General features: G+C 45.5%; 1 protein-coding gene across 4 annotated transcripts in view; it reads left to right on the forward strand.

Moving 5' to 3' along the window:
• The window catches only part of depdc5 (DEP domain containing 5, GATOR1 subcomplex subunit), a 177219-nt gene that overhangs the window by 136756 nt on the left and 14559 nt on the right, over positions 1-25904 (forward strand). For 3 of the 4 annotated variants that reach the window (XM_048556254.2, XM_048556256.2, XM_048556257.2), the window contains 6 exons: positions 5329-5504; positions 8101-8184; positions 9464-9596; positions 10113-10221; positions 12693-12917; positions 20590-20759. In XM_048556254.2, coding sequence (XP_048412211.1) covers positions 5329-5504; positions 8101-8184; positions 9464-9596; positions 10113-10221; positions 12693-12917; positions 20590-20759 — 897 coding nt within the window. The remainder of the gene's footprint in view (positions 1-5328; positions 5505-8100; positions 8185-9463; positions 9597-10112; positions 10222-12692; positions 12918-20589; positions 20760-25904) is intronic. The other variant, XM_048556255.2, reaches the window with a different exon arrangement.

Raw genomic sequence — 25904 nt, forward strand, 5'->3', positions numbered from 1 at the left:
GAACACCTCCGCTCAGTTCGCAACAAACAACTGCACCTCCCAGTCGCAAACCATTTCCACTCCCCCTCCCATTCTCTAGATGACATGTCCATCATGGGCCTCCTGCAGTGCCACAATGATGCCACCCGAAGGTTGCAGGAACAGCAACTCATATTCTGCCTGGGAACCCTGCAGCCATATGGTATCAATGTGGACTTCACCAGTTTCAAAATCTCCCCTTCCCCTACTGCATCCCTAAACCAGCCCAGTTCGTCCCCTCCCCCCACTGCACCACACAACCAGCCCAGCTCTTCCCCCCCAACCCACTGCATCCCAAAACCAGTCCAACCTGTCTCTGCCTCCCTAACCGGTTCTTCCTCTCACCCATCCCTTCCTCCCACCCCAAGCCGCACCCCCAGCTACCTACTAACCTCATCCCATCTCCTTGACCTGTCCGTCTTCCCTGGACTGACCTATCCCCTCCCTACCTCCCCACCTACACTCTCTCCACCTATCTTCTTTACTCTCCATCTTCGGTCCGCCTCCCCCCCTCTCCCTATTTATTCCAGTTCCCTCTCCCCATCCCCCTCTCTGATGAAGGGTCTAGGCCCGAAACGTCAGCTTTTGTGCTCCTGAGATGCTGCTTGGCCTGCTGTGTTCATCCAGCCTCACATTTTATTATCTTGGAATTCTCCAGCATCTGCAGTGCCCATTATCTCTAATTATAGACCAGTGAGCCTTACCTCAGTTGTTGGTAAAGTGTTGGAAAAGGTTATAAGGGATAGGATTTATAATCATCTAGAAAAGAATAAATTGATTAGGGATTGTCAGCACAATTTTGTGAAGGGAAGGTCGTGCTTCACAAACCTTATTGAGTTCTTTGAGAAGGTGACCAAACAGGTAGATGAGAGTAAACCGGTTGATGTGATGTATATGGATTTCAGCAAGGCGTTCGATAAGGTTCCCCACAATAGGCTATTGTACAAAATGCGGAGGAATGGAATTGTGGGAGATATAGCAGTTTGGATCGTAAATTGGCTTGCTGAAAGAAGACAGAGGGTGGTAGTTGATGGGAAATGTTCATCCTGGAGAGCAGTTACTAGTGGTGTACCGCAAGGGTGGGTGTTGGGTCCACTGCTGTTTGTCATTTTTATAAATGACTTGGATGAGGGCGTAGAAGGATGGGTTAGTAAATTTGCAGACGACACTAAGGTTGGTGGAGTTGTGGATAGTGACGAAGGATGCTGTAGGTTGCAGAGAGACATAGATAAGCTGCAGAGCTGGGCTGAGAGGTGACAAATGGAGTTTAATGTAGACAAGTGTGAGGTGATGCACTTTGGTAGGAGTAACCGGAAGGCAAAGTACTGGGCTAATGGTAAGACTCTTAGCAGTGTAGATGAGCAGAGAGATCTCGGTGTCCATGTACACAGATCCTTGAAAGTTGCCACCCAGGTTGACAGGGCTGTTAAGAAGGCATACAGTGTTTTAGCTTTTATTAATAGAGGGATCGAGTTCCGGAACCAAGAGCTTATGGTGAAGCTGTACAAAACTCTGGTGCGGCCGCACTTGGAGTATTGTGTACAGTTCTGGTCACCGCGTCATAAGAAGGATGTGGAAACTTTGGAAAGGGTGCAGAGTAAATTTACTAGGATGTTGCCTGGTATGGAGGGAAGGTCTTACGAGGAAAGGGTGAGGGACTTGAGGCTGTTTTCATTCGAGAGAAGAAGGTTGAGCGGTGACTTAATTGAGACATTTAAGATAATCAGAGGGTTAGATAGGGTGGATAGGGAGAGTCTTTTTCCTAGGATGGTGACGGCGAGCACAACGGGGCATAGCTTTAAATTGAGGGGTGAAAGATATAGGACAGATGCCAGAGGTAGTTTCTTTACTCAGAGTAGTGAGGGAATGGAATGCTTTGCCTGCAACGGTAGTAGATTCGCCAACTTTAGGTACATTTAAGCCGTCATTGGATAAGCATATGGACGTACATGGAATAGTGTAGGTTAGATGGGCTTGAGATCGGTATGACAGGTCGGCACAACATCGAGGGCCGAAGGGCCTGTACTGTGCTGTAATGTTCTATGTTCTATTCACCCTATCCGTGCCCCCACTCCCCCAACCCCCCACTCCCCCAACCCCCCACTCCCCCAACCCCCCACTCCCCCAACCCCCCCACTCCCCCAACCCCCCACTCCCCCAACCCCCTACTCTCCCAACCCCCTACTCTCCCAACTGGTGATTTCACAAACTTCTATAAGTCACCCCTCAGCCACTGACAAAAATCACCACAGCCTAGTCAACCTCTCCTTTATAGTTTAAAACCTCCAGTCCCATAAACCTTTGCTGAATTCTTTCAAGTTTAACAACATCTTTCCTATAGCTGGAAGATGAGAATTGAATGCAGTATTGCAAAAGTGGCCTCACCAGTTTCCTTTTCAGCCACAACATGACCTCCCAACTCCCATACTCACTGCTAGACTGAGGAAAGGTTGATTTCCCTTGAGAGAGAGTCCAGGGCCAGAGGGCACAATCCTAGAATGAGGCTTCACACATTTAAAACATTGCTGAGGAGGAATTTCTTCTCTTGGTTGTGAACCTGTGGAATTATTGGCTGTTGAGCCTGGACTGTTAACTATATCCAAGGCTGAGACAGAAGGGAATCAAGGGTTATGCGGAAGAGGCAGGAGAGTAGAGCTGAGGATTATCAGATCCACCAAGATCTCACTTAATGGCGGAGCAGACTCAATGGGCTGAGTGGCCTACTCTGCCCTTATGGCTTTTGGCCTTATTGTTGCTGCTTGGCATTCAATTTGCAATCCCTAGTCTATGTGTAATAGTTTGTTCCAACAGCAAATTGTATCTAGACTGACTCCCACTCTCCTCAGTGCACCACTGCAGCCAGGAGGTAGAGAACATTATTTTTCAGGAGAGGATTGTCGGGAAGGTTTAAAGAGAAGGTTGGAAGTGGCTTTGTGTCCCACCCATGACTACAACTGATAGAACTAACCACAGCTTCCTTTCCTAGCCTGCAGTCTGAAAAAAGTCTATTTAATAAAGCAGGCATAACTATCATACTCCTGAGTGCCTGTAATTCTAACGGGTTTGTCTTCGTATTGCTAAAGATGGGTGAAATAACAAACCTTGTATAGCAGCCAGAAAATATCCCAGATGAGTTGCCTTCTAAATGTGTATTTTTTTGTTCCTGAAAATTTTCTGTAATTGCTAATGGAAAGGCCTTGTATCAGGGCACTTTGTAACCAGATTGTAGAAAATGCAACATGCACGTAGTGTCAATTTCTCTTGTAGATTTCCCTGTTGTTGCCAAGTTGTCTTTGAAGATATTGATTACTGTTGTCACAAAGCTTCAGTCAGTACAGAGCCCAGTTTTGACCGTGGAGGTTTTGGACACATAGCTTCCTTAGCCAGAGGTTGTCAGCACAGATGGAAGACTGAATCTGAACCTTGACCCAGTCGGAGCTGTTACCCTCCAAACTATGGGTCTAGCTTTCCTAAAAGACTGACTTTTATAGGGTCATACAGCATGGAAACAGACCTTTTGGTCCAACCAGTCCATGCCCAAACTAGTCCCACTAGTCTGTATATGGCCAATATCCCTCTGAACCTATCTTATTCATGAACTTATCCAAATGTCTTTTAAACATTGTAACTTTACCCACATCCACCACTTCCTCTGGAAGTTCATTCGACACACGGACCTCTCTTTGTCTTTTAAAAAAACATACCTCTCTTGCCTTTTTAAAAATCTTTCCCCTCTCGCTTAAGAAAGACATGCCCCCAGTCTTGAACTCCCTCACCTTAATGAAAAGACATGTACCATTCACATTATCCATACCCCTCATGATTTTATAAACCTGTATAAAGTCACCTCTCAATCTGATGAATCACTGCATTAAAAGCAACATACTGCACCCAATAGTCGCAGTGCAAGGTGTGAAAACATTTTATATTTTTCTGTCAAGATAACAAGCAGAATAAATAAAGGCGAAGCAGTAGATCTTGTCAGTCTGGATTTTCAGAACATGTTTGATAAGGTCCTGCACAATAAGGTATTAATAAGCCCCAAACACACTTGGGTGACAGTATATTAGCATAGACAGAGCATTGGCTAACAGAAGACTGAGAGCTGGGATGAGGGCGGCATTTTCAGGATGGCAGCCTGTAACTATTGGAGTGCCACAGGGGTCAGTGCTGAGGTCAGAACTATTTACAACATATTAATGACTTGGATCAGGAAAGCGAATATAGTGTTGCCCAATTGCAGAGAACACAAAAGCAGTTTGGAAGGAAGATGGTGATGCAGACTCAGAGAAGGATATAGACACATTAAATGAGTGGGCAAAAAAGTTGGCAGATGGAATATGATGTGGGGAGATGTGAAGTTCCTTTGGCAGGAAGTACTGAAGAGCAGAAAGCTACAGAACAGACGGATTTGGCAGCCTTCATCCTGAAGTCAGAAAAGTAAGCATCCAATTTGCGCAGGTATTAGGGAAGGCAAATTGACTGTTAGCCTTTATTTCAAAGGGAATGGAGTATAGAAGTAGAGAGGGTTTTACTAAATCGCTATTCGAGGCATTGGTCAGACCATAACCAGAATTCTGTCAACTGTTTAGGGCCCCTTATCTGAGGAAAACTGTGACACCAGGTTACAGTCGCCTAATGAAGGGGCAGTGCTTTGAAAATTTGTGATTTCAAGTAAACCAGTTGGACTATAACCCGGTGTTGCGTGACTTCTAATTTTGTCCACCCAGTCCAACACCAGTACCTCCGTATCATACCTAAGGAAATGTATACTAACATCGAAGGCCCAGGGAAGATTCATTCAGCTGCGGACAGAGGGACTGTTTTATCAGGAGAGGGTCAGAAGGGTTGGGGCCTGTGCTCACTGGAGTTTTGAAGAGTGAGATGCCCTTATTGAAGCATATAAGATTCTTAAGAGACTTGACAGGATAGCTGCAGAAGGAACTCCTTGTGAAGAACTCTACCTTGCTGTAATTCTGTTACGAAATTCCCACTGTTTGTTTCTGATTGTGAATTCTGTCTAATGGTTTTTTGATCCATCAGTGTAGGTTTGAGGGTGAAGTGGCAGCCCATAGCTACAATGGTGTGCTGTCCTGATTCTGCACCTTACTATGAACAGTGGTAAATTAATTTGGGGCTGATATTGTTTGGTCTATGATGCGTCTGCATTTGCTTAGAACAGACACTTTGGTTTTGATTCAGTGAGTCTTTCTCAAGATGTGATTTCAAATGGTTTCGTTTACCAGTTTTTTGAAATGGTACAAAAATCCACTATATCTGCATTTATTGTTCATGTTTTCCTGGTCACAGGTCCAAGGGGACCAGTTGCAAACAGGCACAGACTATCCAGATTACAGCCCAGCTTCAGGACCCACTGCTTCAACTGGAGACCGACCCAACACGTTGGGAAATGCCCAAACCTCAACAGTGGGCATCACTCAGGGCACAGGAGACCAGCCTCCAGCCCCTGCCACACTAGAGGGCAGGTGAGGTTCACAAAAATATTGACAGACATTATTTGAGGTGTGCAGGAAGGGCAAGCCATGCCTTTTTTAGAAAATCTCATACAAAATCTTTGCTGTTTTCCGATACTCCTGATGTGACTGTGCCACTGAATGGGAACGGTATCTGCATCTAAGTTGTTGGATTATTAATTTCTAATGCTGCGTTTTTGATGCCGTCATTGCACTGCGCTGAGCTAGTGACGTCATGTGAACTCGGTGAGCGTTGTTTCCACACAGTCAGACAGCACGGAGACAGTGCCCCTGGTCCAACTTGTTCCTGCTGACCAAGTTGTCCTCCTGATAAGGAGTCTTGAGGGACTGGAGAGGCTGGTATGTTGGTTTCTGTAGGAAGGGTGGGGATTCATTGCTTTTGTGCGGGGAAATTCCTCTGTGCTCATCTTGAACTAGTTTCGGATAATGCATAATACCCACTCAGTTTCCCCCCCATTCACAGTAATACTTGCTCTGCCCCATTGATACCCAATAATGCCTGCCTTACTCAACAATTGAAAGTCTGGAATAAAATGTATAATTTTGACATCTATAAATGATGAGAAAGTAGGAACCGGTTTTGGCCATTCGCCCTCTCCTTATCCAGCACTACCACTCTGGATCATAGCTAATCATCTGCATCAACACCACCTTCCCCAATATCTCCATCCCCGATATCAGTAATAACTCAAAATCTGTTGATTTCTGACATGAACCTGCTTAATGACTGAACTTGCACTGGCCTCTGAAGTAGAGCATTTCGAAGATTCTCTACCCTCTGAGCAAAGAAATGTCTCCTCCTCTCAGTCCTAACTGTCTTGCCCCGGGTTCTGAGCCGGTCTCCCCTCATTCTAGACACAATCCCTGTCCATCCCATTGCCCCAACAACAGTCTGACGCAGCATCCTTTCTGTTGACCCCATTAAGATTTATTTATGTTTGAATTGGATCGCCTCTCATTTTTCTAAACTCCAGAAAATATGGACCAAGCCTCCTCAGTCTGTCCTCACCTTAAAGCCCTGCCATCCCAGAAACTAGTCCCCTGCCACAGACCCAGATAATGTTCCGGGGATCCAGGTTCGAATCCCGCCACGGCAGATGGTGGAATTTGAATTCAATAAAATACCTGGAATTAAGAATCTAGTGATGACCATAAACCCATTGTCGATTGTTGGGAAAAACCCATCTGTTTCACTCATGTCCTTTAGGGAAGGAAACTGCCATCCTTACCTGGTCTGGCCTACATGTGACTCCAGACCCACAGTAGTGTGGTTGACTCTTAAACTGCCCTCTGTGCACTTAGAGATGGACAGTAAATACTGCTTGGCCAGTGACACCCTCATTTCTTGAATGAATCAAGAATAAAGCCCTCCCTCCAGGAGATTAAAACTGCTTCTGATCCTCTAGGTATGGCCTCCCAAAGGTTTCATACAAAGGAAACAAGACTTCTTTATTCCTTTATTTGATTTGATTGACAGTTGATACATTGCCTGGAAATAAACTGACTGTTCAGCTTTAAGATCAAACAGAAAAGTGGGATGCGATGCGTAATTACTGGTTTGATTTTTTTTAGCTGAGTAGGGAAAGCAGTTTAAACTACATTCTTGTTTGTACCCTGCCCAGTGTTGGTGCTGAATGAAAGTATTAAAACTTGCTAATTATCGACTTACATTATATCTGTGCTACACATAGTAAATTATGTACAGAAAAATGATCAAAAACATTAAGACTTTCAAAACATGGTCTAAATGGTGCAATGAAGATTTTTAGTCACTAGCTTGTTCTAGACACTAAGACCCCAAAAACTCAGCATGGGAATGGTCAAATGACCAGCTAGAGGTGCTTTCTGAGGCTGCGTTGATACACGTTGTTAGAACGGAGTTATTTTATGTGATGCATTGGTCCTCTATATCCTGCCTCTTGAAGTGTTCACCTCCAGTGTGAGTTTGCGAGTTACCATGTTTATAAAATTGGCAAAAGATAATGTGAGGAGACAACATTTTGAGCTACTGCCTGGGTCACTTCCACATTGCCCTAGTTTCAGAGGACGGGGGCATGGCTTGTGCTGAGTTACAGAAGGACAAGGCATCTCAAGTTTCACCAAATAAGAACGAAAGACACTGGAAGTATGTGGCCTCTCAGGCAGCAACTGAGGAGAGAGAAGCCAAGTTTAGGTTTCAGGTCACTGACCCTCAGCAGATCACAAGCACACGGCAGTACCTAATAAATCCATTAGCGAGTTTGGCAGTTATTTTACTTTGAGAATGTGAAACTGTACACCATTGAGGCAAATGAGCTAAGACGTTTTCAAAAGGAAAGTGAGAGAGACAGAAGAGAATAGAAAAGTTTACAGAAAGGGTGAGTAGGGAAAGTGGAATCATCTATGAAGACCAGCTTAGCTCAGTTGAATGGCTGGTTGCTCTGCTTGTAATTCTGTGTAATTACCTGAATAATTGCTTCTTAGTTTTGGAGAGTTGAGAGCTCTTTTTGGTCACACTCTAGATGATGTAACTGCTGAGTCAGTTGTATTTTTTCAGCCGTTGAAACACATCCACGATGTTACTTAGTGGCTTTTGTTACATTTACAGCAGCCAGCTCTCCGCTGGGGTCGCAAACTCACTGACTTCCTCCTCGTCGCTAGTAGAAATACTAGAAATAATGAAGCACCCCACGTGAGTCTTTAAACTATCCTGCTTTGTCCTGGGGATGTACCTGTGAGTGTGTCTGTCCTTGTATTCCTGAGGGTCATGATTTCCTCTCAGCAGCATTGTCTATCCCATTCTACTGGGCATTGATTGTAACAAAAGTGTGAGTTTTGGTCATTCAGTTAATAAGATTACGGAAAAATAGAAATAAGGGCTTTAATGCTCTCTCACACTGTGAGCGAGGATGAAATAGACTTGAGAGGTAAATTAGCAGCAGGGCTCATCTGGTTAAAATATGCCTTAATTGTAAACCCTGTGCTGCTGAATTTGAGGGGGCACATTCAGGAGGAGTTTCATACCAGCTGAAGTCACCAAGAATGTCCTGCCTTTTTGACCTTTCCTCTTGCCTGAGGCATAGTGACCCTGGAGTTAAACCATCAGCAGTCTCTCTGCCATGAGAGAGCAGCCCTGTGCCCTGCTGGGACTGTGACAACTTTCCCTTTTACTTGTTACAATTTCACAGTGCTGCCTCATTCCCGACCGAAGCGCGCCCAGTTCCAGTTGGTGTGAATGCCGGTGAACTGGCCCTGCACCAGCTCTCCTTCACAGACCAGTGAGACATTGCGTAGTGTCAGTCTACACCAGGCGGCATATAGTGAACTGTAACACTAGGCCACACTACTGTGTCCTTGTGCACTCATCAGCCAGTTCCTGGTCTGCAGCACAAAGTGGTCCATATCACAACAATTTGAGTGTGGTAAGAATCCCCAAGAGTATCTGAATCTTTGGGAAACAGATTTAAGAGACACAGGCAAATTTTTCATTGGTGAAGTGGAGCCTGAGTCAGAAATTGGATGGAATATATAATAATTTGTACAGGAAATTATCTTTGCTTTGTAGCTGTCATATTTGGGCAGTATATTGTACAGTTAAGCAGATCCTTGTGTCTGTAAGCTTTTATATTTCACTTGGAGCTGTTTAGAGACTGTTTTCCAGCTCTGTGCATGGAAGCTGAACTTTACCTGAGTGTGGGCAGTAGTGGCAGGGAGGAAATGTGATGTCAGGAAATTGAATAATGCATTCTCAAAACTCCAAATGTCATCTTAATCAGACTGATCACCACTTAAAAATGTGTGATTACTCTGGACCGTGTCAGATAACCAATGTATGTTAGAAATGTGCCTGATGCCTGGGTTTGTGTGATCGATTAAATAAAACTCGAAATTTGGTGTTAATTTGTTCTCTTTTCCATGGATGTTGAGTTAAATGCTGGCTCTAATAGTTTCTGCTTCTTCCCTGCTCTCAGAACTGGTATCCAGCTGCTGCCGGAGCAAAGGGGTCTACACCCCAATTGCTTCATCAGTGCAGAGGTGGTACACTGGCTTATCAGTAACGTTGAAGGTGTGCAGACGCAGTCAATGGCCATCGATATCATGCAGGTAGTGTACACAAACAATAGCATGTACCAATCCAGTTTGTCTCGGGCAACTTGAAAACAGAGTTTGTGTTGACCAAGCTGACCCTCTGCTGCAGCTGCAGGGTCTGCCCTGACTGAGAAGAGCAAATTGAGCCAAGGTCCCCGCTCCGTGGCTACTGTAATCTTGTGGGAGCAAAGGGGTTTCTGCGACAGGCTACAGGAGCACCGAGAGCCCTCCTTTGGCTCTTGCTGGGAATCTGGACACGCTGTGTACCGTTCGGAGTATTGACTGGGATCCAGGTGAAGTTTGCAGCTCTCAGTCTGGGTGACCCTGCGTGTGTGTGTGTGTGTGTGTGTGTGTGTGTGTGTGTGTGTGTGTGTGTGTGTGTGTGAATGTGGAGGTGGCTCCACCATGTCGCTGCGGAGGCAGTTGCGCTCTGGTGCTGTGCTGGGTGCGCCTGTGCCAGGTTTGCCCATGCTGGCGGGCACTCAGAGTGTGGAGACCCTGACCTTGCCCTGTATGTATTGCTTTCTGCAGAAAATGCTGGACGAGCAGCTGATTGTCCATGCGTTTGGGGAGTCCATGCGGGCATTTGTGTACGGCTTCTACCTGTACAGGCTTGTCACCGACAAAGACACCGAGAAAGGTAAAGATGCATGTTACACATGGTGCGCAGTCACAGCCTGGCTTTTTAAAGGGACCATTTGCTTCAAGAATGACCGACCCGAACCCTGTGACACTTGCCCAGACCCTGGTACCACCTGCCATCTTGCCCAAGGCAAGGAGCTGAACCCTCCTGCCTGCTTCCTTTGTCTGTACACCATTTGTGGAGAGTGAGGCAAGGACGGAGACTGAGGGGTGAGTGTCAGCATTGACCACTAGATGCCTACAGTGAGAGGAATGAGTGGAGATGTAAGTTTCTTCACCTGTGGGAGCAGTCTGAGGCTGTCTAATGGTGTTCCTCCACTGAGCTCTCGTGTTCTCCTGCCATGCTGGGGGCACCTTGGCGCACTGAGTACCCATCAGCTGGGCTGCAGTAAGAGACCCCGTGAGGGTCGGGTGGGGAGCTGCCATTCCTGCAGGGGCTGTGGCCTGATGCTGCTGCATGTATCAGGTCCCTTCAAACCAAATGACCCTCCCAGTCAGTCAGCGAGTCTGATAGTGGGCTGTTTGTTGCTTCGATTGGGAAAGCAGCTGGAAGGTTGGCTCAGAGCAAAGTTGGAGTCACATTCCGAAAGTGGTCTTGCTGTCACAGACGGTAATAAACTTCCACCTTGTTAGTCCGAGTGACTCTATTACATGTGTTTTCTGGCATGTTTCCCTCCTTTTAAAACAGTGACTCATTTACAGTCAGTCAAGTACTTAATGAAAACATATTTGTATGTCCTGAGGTTGTGAAAGGCACTATTATAAATGTCAGACTTCCTCAGACCAGGTTTTACACTGTGTAAGACACAGGAGCCGGTTTCGGCCATAGAGCCCGTCAAGTCACCTCCCCCCCCAATTCAAACACGGCTATTGTGTTTCTCAAACTTATTCTCCTGCCTTCTCCCCATAACCCTTGCTCCCCTTACTAATCATAAACGTATCTATCTCTGTCTTAAATATACTTAATGACTTGGCCTCCACAGCCTCCTGCAGTGATGAGTTCCACAGGTTCACCACCACCCCCCCCACTTCCCTGGCTGAAGAAATTCCTCCTTATCTCAAATCTAAAGGGTTGTCCCGTCACCCTGAGGCTGTGCCCTTGGGTCCTTGTCTCTCCTGCCAGTGGAAACATCTCCTCCACATCCCCTTTATCCAGGCCTCTCCATGCTCATAAGCTTTAATGAGACTTTACCTCATCTTCCTAAACTCCGTCAAGTACAGACCCAGAGTCCTCAACTGCTCCTCATATGACCAGCCCTTCAGCCCTGGGATTATTCTTGTAAACCTCGTCCAATGCCAGCAAATCCTTCCTTATATACAGGGCACAAAACTGATCACAATATTCCAAATGTGGTCTGACCAGAGCCTGATACAGCCTCAGCAGTGCATCCCTGCACTTGTATTCTAGCCCTCTTGAATTGAATGCTAACATTGCATTTGTCTTTCTAACTGCCTACTGAACTTGCATGTTAACTTTGAGACAATCCTGGGATAAGACTCACAGTCCCTTTATGTTTTCAGATTTCTGAAGCCTTTCCCCATTTAGAAAATAGCTTGTGCCTCTATTCTTCCAACCGAAGTGCATACTCTCGCACTTTCCCAGACTGTATTCCATCTGCCACTTCTTTGCCCCCTCTCCTAGCCTGACCAAGCCCTTCTGTAGCATCTCTGCATCCTCAACACAGCCTGTCCCTCCACCTATCTTTGCCATCCTGAAAAAGATCCCTTCATTACCGCTCTCTGCTTTCTGCCAGTCAGACAGTCCTTTATCCATACCAGTTACCTTGCCCCTGACACCTTGGGCAGTTTTCTTATTTAGCAGCCTCCTGTGCTGCATCTTGCCAAAGCCCTTCAGAAAATCCAAATAGATCTGGGCAGCTGGCTGTCCTTTGTCTAACTTGCTTTTTACCTCTTCAGAGAATCCTAACAGATTTGACGGGTATACCTCTCCTTGAAAAAGTAGCCCGATTTTACTATGTGCTTCCAAGCATTCTTCAATCTCACCCTTAATAATGGACCCTTAAAATCTTACCAGCAACTGAGATCAGGCTGACTGGCCTATAATTTCCTGACCTCTGCCTCCCTCCCTTCTTATAAGATTTGATTTATTTATTGTCACATGTATCTTGTTACAAAGTACAGTGAAAAGTGTTATATAGCGTCACCACTCTCTGGCGCCATCTTAAAATACAAAAGTAAACCAAAACATTGAATGGAAAGGCAGAAAAGTGAAGAAATAAAGAAGGTAGTTAGGTAGTAAACTGGAGGTTATGACTTTCTGTTCTTTTAATTTAGCTGCTCATATTCCCTTGGCAGTGTTGAAGCCCTTTGTTTTCCCCCGTTGCCGTGGGGTACATTTGACTGGTGCTTCTGGCAACGTGACGTTTATTGAGAAACTGACTAGTTTGCGCGTCGGGTTTCCGATCTGTAAGCTGTCCCAAACTAACCGCCACCACCCTCCATTAACAGGGAACCTGCAGTCCTCCACGATCTGGTACACCTCGACAATGGATGACCTGGCTGCATTCCAGCGCAAGTGGTTCGAGGTGGCTTTCCTCACAGAGGAGCGGCTTCACGTTGACATTCCTGCCTTCCTGTTACCGTGGTTGCCCAGTAGGCCAGCGTCCTATGCAAGTAGGCACAGTTCCTTCAGCCGCAGTTTTGGAGGACGAAGTCAAGCTGCTGCCTTACTAGGTAGATGCACACCCCAGGCAGCGGGGGAATGGGCTCCAAGGGGATGAGTTCATGTGGACTGCTGCTAAGTGCCTTCTCCCGTTCTCCGTGCCAACTGCTCAGGCTGTTTACCCATCTGTAGTTACCTGTCCTGTAGCCTCTTCACAAGGCCGCAAACCCCCCACCACCTTTGCCTCCTTCTAGCTTCCTGAATCTAGAGCCCACACACACTGGATCAGTTGGAATGTTGACAACCACCTCACTAAAAATGCGTGGAATTCCTGCTTGTCTGAAGGTTGGGGGGGGTGGGGTGGTGGGGGTTATGTACTTTCTATTAAAATAACACCTTGCCTCCCGTGTACTGCCAATATGGATTCAGTTTTTAATTTCTGTCCCGCAACCTTTTAGCTTTCCTTTCAATTCACCGGAGTGATCTCTCGTAAAAGTTGCTGCCTGTATCCCACACTTTTAAGGAGAACAGAGCTTATCCCTTCAAACCAGAACTTCCAGCTGGGACCATGGTACCTTGTATAAAAACCGAAAGAACTGCGGATGCTGTAAACCAGGAACGAAAACAAAGTTGCTGGAAAAGCTCAGCAGGTCTGGCAGCATCTGTGAAGGAAAAAAAAAATCAAGAGTTAATGTTTCAGCTCCAGTGACCCTTCCTCCTCATCTCAGAACAGGCTTAAAACACTGACTCTCACTGACATGAAAGGTAGCCATTTCTTCCTTATACTTTACCTGTAGGGACTGTGAATGAAGGAGCAGAGACCTTCCCTGACCTCATCCTCTTGCAGATACAATAGATTGACTTATTTTAAAAGAAAAACAGCCCTGCGCCCTAGGGGTGTCTGGATAATTAATTTCATCTGTAATGCAGAAGGCGTTGTTCGACTCTATTATTGTTTAAATGGGGTGAATACTGAACAGCATTCGGTGAGCCGATGAGTTGGAATTGGTGCTTTCAAATTATTAAATCTCCAAGCTCTCAATTTCCCCCGTAAGCAAATAAACTGTCTCAGGTCCAGCAAAAGTCCAGTGAGTGGAGGATAGCTATACATTATATGCTTACAGCAGTTAAAGTAATTTACAGTAGAACAGCCTCCAGTTAAGAGTTCAGCGGAAGGGTCACCAGACCCGAAACATTAACTGATTTCTCTTCAAAGACGCTGCCAAACTCTGCTGAGCTTTTCCAGTAACTTCTGTTTGCCAAGCATCTCCATTCTGATCAGGATTTGAGTCCTCAGTATAGGCCAAATGCCAAGATATAACATGAGATATATAAGCGTCTAGAACCCAAAACCAGGCCCTTATATTCTGTGAAGTGAGGTATGTGATAAAGCCTTTGATTCGGAAGCAAGGACTGCCTGTTGAAACAGACATTCCAGAACATTTCTTCTATCAATTTCCAAGCAGTAACCTTTACTAACCATAAGTACCCAAGATAAGCTTGTTCTGACAAAGCACTGCATTGTTTCCTTTTGATGGTATACCCTGCTGCTGCTGAAACCACTGGAGCTGTTTGATACCGAGCTTTGAGGCAAATACACCATGCCCACTCTCTCTTCTGGCTCCTGGTTAAAACCTAGCATCTGTTAAGCTTTTGCTGAATCCAACCTGTCCACATGATCTCATCGGTTCCCCTCTTGGATGTCATTAACCGATTCCCTTCGCTGAACCTGTGATGTGGAACTGCATGTCCAATGGAGCTGGGGAACAAGCTCCAACAGCGCCCTGTGACTTAAACCTGCCCCCACCCTCCCAGCAAGTCAGTCCTTTCAGATAAACCTGCATCATTCCTTTCTCCTTCCCCCTCTCGTTAATTTCAGTGGTGGAGGGTGTGGGTTGACACAATGTTACAAAGGTTGATTTCTTGGCAGACGAGGCCCTACTGGTACAGTGCTAAATGGGAAAACGTGGGTGGGTCTCTGCTCTCTCTGACTCTCTGTTGAACAGCAATGGAGACCACAAAGGGAGAAATTGAACCTACTCCCTGCTGCCGATCACTAACTGTCCAGTGATCCCTGTTGGAAGGTGCGGGTATTTGACTACCTGCAAAGGTCAAACAAGAGCCATTATTGTGCCATTGATTATTGACTTGCCTCCAGCAGGGTCTTTCTGGGTGATGTTAACAGCGTTTCGACCCTGGAGTTTAAAGACTAGACATGGGTGACGTGGTATTGAAAGATTTTTATTTTACAGCTCCTGGTGTTAGACTCAGTTCAATGTCTGGGCTAATATTAGACTATTCAGTTACAAACGGTAGCACATTTCCATTAGCATGCCATGCTCCAAGTGGACCTAGTTGAGATGGAGTCTGAGATCTTTATTCCCTCAGGTCACACACTATGGTACAACGATGATATCTCCCAGTGAGCCTATATCCTGAAGGTGTACTGCATGCTAACTGTGAGACATAACAAAAGCAGTTATGGCAAATTGCTTTCCCATAGAAAGGATGAAGCATAAAGAATTGGAGATGGGAATGTGTTCAATGTTTGCAAAGCCACTGTTTTCACTTCCATTGGCACAGTTTGTTTTGTCGATGTGACGACTTTTTCCCCTATCTGTGTTATCTATCATATCGTTCCCCTTGGTTTTTCACAGCCCCACGCGGTGGGAGCACATGTGATGGAAATGCACAAGTTCCTGACTGAATACTTGGAGCTGAGAGACCAAGTCTGCTGTTTATTTCCTCCCTCTGCCTAGTGAGCAGATATGCATGGCCCTTGTGGTGACGTATGAGTTTAGCCGATGTGTAGGAAGTGGCAGGAGGGTGGAGTACGTGAACATTAGACGAATTGTCACTCCTCTGGTATGCACAGTTTATTGTGAGGCCCACAGACTGGCAGGAGTTGTTGAGAATGTTATACTCTCTTAGATTTTTTGAAGTTGTGAGCACTTTTGTGACTGAGAGGCTGACTTCATCCACAGCTAGAGGCCTAGGAATCTGGAAGTTTGTGGCTGTGCTGCTGTTACTAAGCAGTGAAAAAAAATTGAGATAACACAGCAGGCCAGGCAGCATCTTAGGAGCAGGGAAGCTGACGTTTTGGGCCTGGACCCTTCATCAGAAAATACTTGGCCTGCTGTGTTCATCCAGCTGTACACCTTGTTATCTCGGATTCTCCAAAATCTGTGGTTCCTATTATCAGTGACGTAAAGTTCTTCATTTTTCACCAGTTGCCAGGAAATATGGCAGAGATTGTGACTTCATTGGCTGTTTGGAAATTGCAAAAATACCAGCATTTTACGGTTAATGATTTGCATTTTAGCAGCTAAAGTATATTGTTTACGTTTATTTCCTTTGAACTAAAGATATGTTGGGAACAGTTACGTAAAAGAAGGGTTAATATTCAGAGGAGCACCTGATCTTGTTTTCCCTTGGGTTTTGTGTTTTTCATTTCTAAAGTTAGCCTCAAAAAAAAGCTCTGTGTCATTCAGAAAAGAAAGTAAAGACTGGAATCTCGGCAGGTCAGGCAGCATCTATGGAGAGAGAAAGAGAGTTAATGTTTCAAGTCATCAACTTTTCATCAGAACGTTCCAGCATTTCCAGCATCTGCGGTGTTTGCTTTTATACCCATTCCGCTTAAATACTTTGCTCGTCTCAGAAAGGAGACTTGCGCCGATGTTGACATAATACCCCGAAGCAGTGCTGTAATGTTGGAATGAGGTCCCACAATCCACAGTGTGATAACGATGGGCTAATCGCCACAAGAGAATTCCCTTTCCCTTTGAAATAGTGCAATGGGATCTTGCTGGTTCACATGTGACAACAACTTGCATTTAAATAGCATTTCAACACCACAAAACCAGGCACCTCAGCTGAGCACCTGAGAAACTTGTCTCGTTGAAAACAGTGCAGGTCTGCCCCAGGGTATAAATCCCACTGTACTTGCTTCGAGCAAGTAACATTTCCCAGGATTTGTGGAACTTAAGTGGCAGGTGGAAAGCTGTCTCGAAGTGTTCCTTGTACCATAGGTGCCAGATAAAGGCTACTGAGGTCAAAGGGGGCACGTTACTGAATGTCACCAAAACAATATTGTCCTTTGTTTGGAAGCAACGATTGTATGAGTTCACCGGACTGGAATTTACAAGAACATAAAAAAGCCTTGTGCAAGTTGAAAGAGCGGAGGCAGAGAAAACTGCTCCAATCATTATGGACTTACTGTGAGAAGGAGCTGTGTGTCAGTAATAGATTTCTAGAATTAGTTCTGAGCTCGCAGGACTCGGTTACATGACTCAGCTACCTCTCACTTTGTCGAATTGTGGCTCAGACTGATGGAACAAATGGGTGAAGGCACATTTACAATTAGACCTGGGCAGACCAGAAACTCCCCTGGTCTGGGCTGAACTAGTTGTTCCCAGTCAGGACTGTGCGACTGGACCAATGACCGCATAGCAGTTATCCATGGGCCCTGGCCTGCGGTTTTTTTTGGGGGGGTAGAAAGTGGCTTCACGTTGGCTGATAGGGTTTAAGTTCATTTAAATTAAAACTGCATTTCAAAGTAAATCCTCATTGACCACCAGATCGTTACTAAAGTCAAGCTAGTTGGTTCGTTCATGTCCTATTGGGAAGGAAGTCTGCCATCCTTACCTGGTCTGAGCTGCACCTGACTCCAGCCCCATGACAATGCGGTTGACTCTAAACTGCCCGCTGAAATGATGAGGCAGGGCAGTCTGTTCAGGGACAACCACGGATACTGGCCTTCCCAGCAACAGCCACGCGCCACGTAAGAGTTTTTAGGAAATGGCCCCCATGAACTTGGGTAGGTGGGTCAACATTGTGTGGTGACTGAAAATGGATCCCTACTTTTCGGCTCCTACACTGGATAGCCACAGGATCAAACCTTCATCTTCCCCTGTGCTGGCGGAATGTGGGAATCCAGGTTAGACATCCAATAGCTGACAAGGTGAGGTTGCTGTTGCTATGGTCCTGTACTCCAGGAACAGGGAGCAGCAATATGATTGGAAGTTGGAGAATCTCGAATCAGAGTGACAAAAGCAGTCTCTGTGATGTCTGTTGGAAAGGGTCCTCAGAATCAAAGGCCACTCAGCTGGGAGTCGATGTGAGATAGACAGAACTCCCCGAACAAAACGCCTCTTACAATTCACAGCCAAGACAATGAATCACAGCTTTGTACAGATGTGATGGGTTTACCAGAGCGATAATGGTAGCTTCCATGATCTCGTCTTTATTCAGTGTTGTAGCCAGTAATTATCTACAGCAGGTCTCAAAATGCTGTCTGCTTCTGGCTTTATTCAGAAAGTTGTTTATCTTCCTCTGCTGCTGTCTCTTCTGGATTTCTCCCATAGAGGATGTGAGCATTCTGGTGTTCTGCTAGCGAGGAACCCCACTGTCTGCAAAAAGACCATAGTTCTCTCTATGAAGGGTGCTGTGTTAAAGGTGCTTTATAAACGCAATTTGTTGTTGCATTCTGCTGCAAACCCAGGCCCGCAATGAGTACCCGCTTGGGTTCACTGCACTCATTGCTTCTCGGACACAGTCTTGCTCCGCTGGGAGTTAGCTCACGTGGCCCTACGTCAATTTGAACAACAGAGAAAAGCCACCATAACACCCCAATTCCTATCTGGACCAGACACATACGTGTTGCAAAATATTTGTTGCTTAAATCTTTCCGAAGACAGACAGGATAACACTTGATGTTTGATTCAGATTAGAAGGCTGCTTTATTCCCAAGGGACAAGATATGAGCAGTGTTACTGGTCTCAAATAATGCCAAAACTTTTGGCGCCTCTTCCACTCTGGTATTTGCTGAAAGTAAAACAGTCTCACAGCAGACTGTCTTATAGCTAAGTTAGGAACACTCTATCACAGGACACTGTCATTGGGCTGGCCTCCCAAATGAGCCTGACGTCAGTGGTAGGCAAGCTGCTAGAGAAGTTACAGAGGGATAGGATCTATTTACATTTGGAAGAAAATGGCCTTATCAGTGATAGGCAGCATGGTTTTGTGCAAGGAAGGTCATGTCTTACCAACTTGATAGAATTGTTTGAGGAAGTGACAAAGTTGATAGATGAGGGAAGGGCTGTAGATATCATATACATGGACTTCAGTAAGGCGTTTGATAAGGTTCCCCATGGCAGGCTGATGGAGAAAGTGAAGTCACATGGGGGCCAGGGTGTACCAGCTAGATGGATAGAGGACTGGCTGGGCAACAGGAGACAGTTATAGTGGAAGGCAGTTTCTCAAATTGGAGACCTGTGACCAGTGGTGTTCGACAGGGATCTGTGCTGGGACCACTGTTGTTTGTGATATATGTAAATGATCTGGAGGAAGGTATTGATGGTCTGATCAGCAAGTTTGCAGATGACACTAAGATTGGTGGAGTAGCTGATAGTGAAGGGGACTGTCAGAAATTACAGCAGAATATAGATAGACTGGAGAGTTGGGCAGATAAATGGCAGATGGAGTTCAATCCAGGCAAATGCAAGGTGATTCATTTTGGAAAATCCAATTCAAGACTGAACTATACAGTAAATGGGAAAAGTCCTGGGGAAAATTGATGCACAGAGATCTGGGTGTTCAGGTCCATTGTACCCTGAAGGTGGCAACGCAGGTCCATAGAGTGGTCAAGGCATAAGGCATGCTTTCATTCATCAGATCGGGTATTGAGTACACGAGTTGGCAGGTCATGTTACAGTTGTATAAGACTTTGGTTTGACCGCGTTTGTAATACTGCTTACAGTCTTCGCCACCACATCACCAAAATGGTGTGGATGCTTTGGAGAGGGCGCAGTGGAGGTTCACCAGGATGTTGCCTAGTATGGAGGGTGCTAGCTATGAAGAGAGGTTGAGTAGATTAGGATTATTTACATTAGAAAGACGGAGATTGAGGGGGGACCTGATTGAGGTCTACAAAATCATGAGAGGTATAGACAAGGTAAATAGCAAGAAGCTTTTTCCCTGGAGTGGGAGACTCAATTACAAGGGGGTGTCACCATTTCAAGGTGAGAGGGGAAAAGTTTAAGGGAGATATGTGTGGAAAGTTCTTTACACAGAGGGTGGTGGGTGCCTGGAATGCGTTGCCAGTGGAGGTGGTAGAGGCAGGCACGATAGTGTCATTTAAGATGTATCTAGACAGATACATGAATGGGCAGGGAGCAGAGGGATACAGATCCTTGGAAAATAGGCGACAGGTTTAGACAGAGGATCTGGATCGGCGCAGGCTTGGAGGGTCGAAGGGCCTGTTCCTGTGCTGTAATTTTCTTCGTTATTTGTTCTTCCTGCCCGAATAAACTGGCATTGTTTAGACTCTACTTTAGAGGCATCTCCAGTTAGGGGATTGACAAAAACAGATGTGACTGGGCCAAAACAGGACAAAATCGTTAAAAAGTAAGTGGACACTGAAGTCTTAATGAAGCAGGCAGTCTGTGCCTGAACTTGGTTTGCAGGAGCACCCTTTGCTCGATGTCAAAATCTGACAAAAACCATTCTGAAAGTTGCAATTGGCACCCTTTTGGGGAAGAAATTTACCGATTTTTGACCCAGTTTTGTACAAAACCAGCAATGGTTCTTGATTCCCCTCCTCGATGACCTTGATTTAAGTTTAAAAATTATGCTTCACTTTTGACGTTTCCCACCCTGCTAATCCTGTGGTATTTAACACATTGAGGTTTGCGGCTAATTTTTAATTTGTTCTGGCTGCTTTCTCTTGACCTTCTTCCTGCATAGCTGCCACAGTCCCTGAGCAAAAGACGGTGACCCTCGATGTGGACGTCAATAACCGCTCAGACCGGGTTGAATGGTGCAGCTGCTATTACCACAGCAACTACTCGATAAATGCTGCCTTTGAAGTCAAGTTGCACTGGATGGCAGTAACATCAGCCATGCTCTTTGAAATGGTAGGTGGCATCAGACGGCACAGTTACACCTTCAGAAGGAGTAGACACTCTTGTCTCCTTGCTACATGTAATCTTTCCTAACCAGCACCAGCTCCAGAGAACACTGGAGAAACTGCCTGACGGCATCCTGAGGAAAAGGTGGTTGATGTTTTGAGTCTGGCCTGACTCTCCAGAACTGAAAGTCCCTAGAAAATGGGTTCTTCTGTTACTTCTGGCAGATACAGGAGGCATAGTATTTTCTACACTCGGCCTGAAACGTGAGCCGCTTTCTCTCCATGGATGCAGCCAGACCTGCTGAGTTTCTCCAGCATTCTCTGTGTTTGTTTCAGATTCCCAGCATCCACGGCATTTTGCTACGACTTTCCAACGGTCCCTGACACCTGATTGTAATCCAGGTACAGAGCTTCTGGAATCTATAAAGATTGCCAGTGAGGAATTTGCTCCTCACTGTTTATTTGCATAGAATAGGGGGCGGCACGGAGGCGCAGTGATTTAGTATTGCTGCCACACAGCACCAGGGACCCAGGTTCGATTCCATCCTTGGTAACTGTCGATGTAGAGTTTGCATGTTCTGCATGTCTGTTTCCTCTGGGTGCCCCAGTTTCCTCCCACAGTCCAAAGATGCACAGGCTAGGTGGATTGGCCACACTAAATTGCCTCAAATGTCCAGGGATGTGTAGGCTAGGTGGGTTAACCATGGTGAATGTGGGGTGGGTCTGGGTGCGATGCTCTTCGATTGATCCGTATGGTCTCAATGGGCCGAATGGCCTCTTTCCACACTGTAGAGATTCTGTGATTTTCTGCCTGCCTGTTTTATAGCAAAGCCAGCATTTATTGCCCAACCCCCAAAGCTGATGGTGAGTCACTTTCTTGGAAAGCTGTACCATATGTGATTATAGTGCTGTTCGAGAGCAGTTTCAGATTCTAACCTAGGGCAATGAAAGAACGGGATGTTTCCAAGTCAGAAAGGTATTTAACTTTATGGGGATCTTGCATGTGATGGCGTTCCTTTGCATCTTCTGCCCTTAACCTTGTAAATAGCAGAGGTCGAAGTTTTGGAAGATGCTTTCAAAGGAGCCTTGGTGAGTTTCTGCACTGCATTTTATTGATGGTACACCCTGCTGCTACTGAGTGTCAGTGGTGGAGACAGTGGGTGTTGAAGTAGATGGGGTGTGGGCCAGCTGTATTGGTTTGATCTGGATGGTATTGAGCATGTTGACGCTTAACTGTGTTCCCAGCCAGAGCAATAAGGTTTGTTCTTGGCTTGCAGCCAGAAGTGAGAGATGCAGGTATCCAGCATCTGAGCCAAGAGTATACAGGCTTAGTGTGAGTAAAACAGGAGACCACCCTGCTACAGGAACGATGTTATTAAACTACACTGGGTACAAAACAGATTTAAAAGGATGTTACTGAGAGTTTGAATTATAGGGAGAGGCTGTGACCTTTTCTTCCCTGGAGCATAGGAGGCTGAGGGATGACCTTCAAAGTTCATAAATCGTGAGGGCATGAGGATACAGTGAGTTGTCAAAGTTTTTTTTTCTCCAGAGTAAGGGAGTCCAAAACTAGAGGGCATAGATTTGAGGTGAGACGGGAAAGAGGGACCTGAGGACAACTTTTTCCCACAGGCGGGGAGTTATGCGTAAAAGGAATGAGTTGCCGGAGGAAGTATATTCCCGATGACCTCATGGCAAACCAGTCCAACCCTCTGGTGTGACAGGATGCATGAAGTTGTAGAGGAGGTCCTGATATGTTCTGAGATGGCAAGGGAGAAAAGCTTGCAGTCCTGAAGGTGAGTTACAGTAATCAACACAAAATGAGAAATGCTTTACCAGTAGATTTTTTTTTTAGAAAGCCTGTGGCACCTTTCAGTACAATCATAAAGAAGCAAGTATTTGCTCACTTCTCTTTGTACTTCAAGGAGAGACCAAAGAGTGTTTTTAATATAAAACAATAACTTGTTGAAAACTGAATCATTCCTTTTCAGTTATACGTTCTTAACCATGAAGTAAATGACCATTAAATCGGTTTCTTTTTTTAAAATCTGTCCTCACCTTCTCCCAATTCCTTCAACCTCCTAAGTGGTTCAGACTTGCCTCCTGCACACACTGGTGCCCTTTTCCCATCAAGCTCTTGCTCCTTCTCTTTTTGCCCCCGTTTCTGACATTCTGTGTCATCTTTTCACCAATTTCCTGATACGTCTCTCTCTCTTCACATTCCACTTCTCCCCATTTCCTAACTCGCTCCCTTTCCCGTTCCTCCACCTCATTGCCATTGTTTTATTTCAGTTTTTTTAGTCATTAAGAAAGTGAATACAGGTAACAATGTCAAAGATGTCCATCAACACAAACAGCTGATAAGCTTTAAGTTGAGATTTGTTGTCCCTGATGAGTCACTGCTGACGCTGTGTCAAGCACATATAATGTTCTGGGTTATTTAGCAAGTTAATGGCTGGTACCTTTCAAAATGACTCTCGCTTGCTACATGATATCTGGATGACTATCTCACAGTCTGTTTCATTAGCTCTGCCTAATTTTATCTAAATTTAAGCACGGTGAAGATTTGCTTTCATAACCTTGTAGCAGTGTCTCACTGAATTCAAACCCTCAAACACGCTGTCAGAATCCACTTTGGCTGGGAGTGACTATGATCACAGAGGCAAATGTCAACATCACCAGCTGTTCAACATTGCTCACAGAAGTGACTCAGCACCGGCCACAGGGATCTAGAAATCAGCGATAAATACCTGCCAAGCCCAGAGACTGAATTCTCAGAGTTTGCAATGGGACTTGTGTGGTGGCCCTTCATTTTGGTAGCTCGTCACCGAGCAGCCAGTTCTTCTCTTGTATCTAACCATTCTGGTATCTTGTTTCATTGCTTCCGCATTTAGAGTCACAAAGCTGTACAGCACGGAAACAGACCCTTTGGCCCAACTCGTCCATGCTGACCAGATACCCTAAATTAATCCAGTCCCATTTGCCAGCGTTTGGCCCATCCCCCTCTAGACCCTTCCTATTCATATAGCCATCCAGATGCCTTTTAAATGTTGTAACTGTACCAGCCTCCACCACTTCTTCTGGTAGCTCATTCCATACACACACCACCCTCTGTGTGAAAAAGTTACCCCCTTAGATCCTTTTTATTTCTTTCTCCTCTCATCTTAAACCTACACCCTCTAGTTTTGGTGAACCTACCCTGGGGAAATGACCCTGAATATTCACCCTATGCATGCCTCTCATGATGTTATAGGCCTTTATGAGGTCACCCTTCAGCCTCTCAAATTCCAGCCCCAGCCAAGTCGGCCTCTCCGTATAGCTCAAACCCTCCAACCCAGTCAACATCCTTGTGAATCTTTTCTGAGCCCTTTCAAGTTTAACAAAATCTTTACTATAGCAGGGAGACTATAGTATTGAACATGGTATTCCAAAATTGTCCTCACTACTGTACAGCCACAACGTGACCTCCCAACTCCTACACTCCATGCACTGACCAATAAAGGCAAGTGTACCAAGCACCTTTCTGAAGAAGGGTCCAGACCCGAAACATCAGCTTTCTTGCTCCTCTGATGCTGCTTGGCATGCTGTGTTCATCCAGCTCCACACCTTGTTATCTCAGATTCTGCAGCATCTGCAGTTCCTACTATCTCTGATGCCTTCTTTACTTTGCTGACTACCCACCAATTGAGTTTCGAACAATGAACCTGCACCCCAAGGTCTCTTTGTTCAACAACACTCCCCAGGACCTTACCATTAAGTGTGTAAGTCCTGCCCTGATTTGTCTTCCCAAAATGCAGCACCTCACATTTATCTCAATTAAACTCCTCCTTCACCTGTCTTCTGCTCTCTTAATTTTACTCATTTTTGAGAACAGGGTTCATTTGAAGTTTCAGTTATGAGATTGTGTTTTTGTTAGGATTTAAAAGGCAGGTACAGAATAACCATGATCTGATAGAATGGTCATATAAACCCTGGAGCTCTGCTCTTGTTCTTTGTTTCCTGCAGCTGGTTTCTTTGATTTTTTTTTAGTCCAAGTGAAATCATATGGAAAACCTTTCCAAACTGATGAAAATTCTTTGAGGAGGGCAATTTTAACCCCAGAAACACAGTGGGTTTTACTCTTGTGGGAAGCAAGAATGTTTCCAGAATCTCATACCCGACTCCACTCCACCTATCTCTATTCTAACAGAGGCAGGAATTGATTTTAAAATGTATTCTTTCATCAGATATGGGCATTGCTGGTAAGGCCAGCATTTGTTGCGCATCTGTAATAGTCCCTGTGCCACATCTCCTCTTTGGCCATTTCAGGGGGCATTGCTGTGGGCCTGGAGTCACATGTAGGCCAGCCTGGGTAAGGATTGCACATTTCCTTCCCAAAAGGACATCAGTGAACCAGATGAATTGAATAATTGAATTTAAATTTCTTCAGCTGTCACATGGGACCTTGTTGAGCAGTTGAGGATAGATGCCCTGACCATGGCAGTGCACTAGCACAGTGGTTGGCACTGCTGGCTCACAGCCCCAGGGACCCAGGTTCGATTCCACCCTCGGGTGTCTGTCTGTGTGGAGTTTGCACGTTCTCCCCGTGTCTGTGTGGGTTTCCTCTGGGTGCTCCACTTTCCTCCCACAGTCCAAAGATGTGCAGGCTAGCTGGATTGGCCATGAAAAATGCAGGGATAGACTAAGGGAATAGGTCTGGGTGGGATGCTCTTCAGAGGGCCAATGTGGACTCGATGGGCAGAATGGCTTGCTTCCACACTGTAGGAATTCTATGATTAACTGGGTAAGATAGATCCAGTGCCAACAGGAATAAGAGTCAGTGAAAGATATGGCCAAAGTGGGCAGAGGTACCAGCTGCTAATCACCATTTGACAACGAACTGCAAACTTTGTTTTAACTGGCACCTTGATCAACCAGCATTCTCGATAAACTGGCAAATGTTCAATACCACAATTTACCGTGATCGTCCGAGTATTTATGCTGTAAAGTATAACAGTGATGTGCGGGCATTGCATTTCAGTCACTGATGTTGATTTTAGGAGGTGTGTTGTTTCTGAGGGATGTTGAAGCCTCGAAGCTTTGCTTAGCCAGGGTTTATTGCGGCAATGTGTAGCTCTTCATTCTCCGAATATTTGATTAACTAGCACACTCC

This window comes from Stegostoma tigrinum, chromosome 26 (genome assembly GCF_030684315.1).
Source record: "Stegostoma tigrinum isolate sSteTig4 chromosome 26, sSteTig4.hap1, whole genome shotgun sequence".
NCBI lineage: Eukaryota > Metazoa > Chordata > Chondrichthyes > Orectolobiformes > Stegostomatidae > Stegostoma > Stegostoma tigrinum.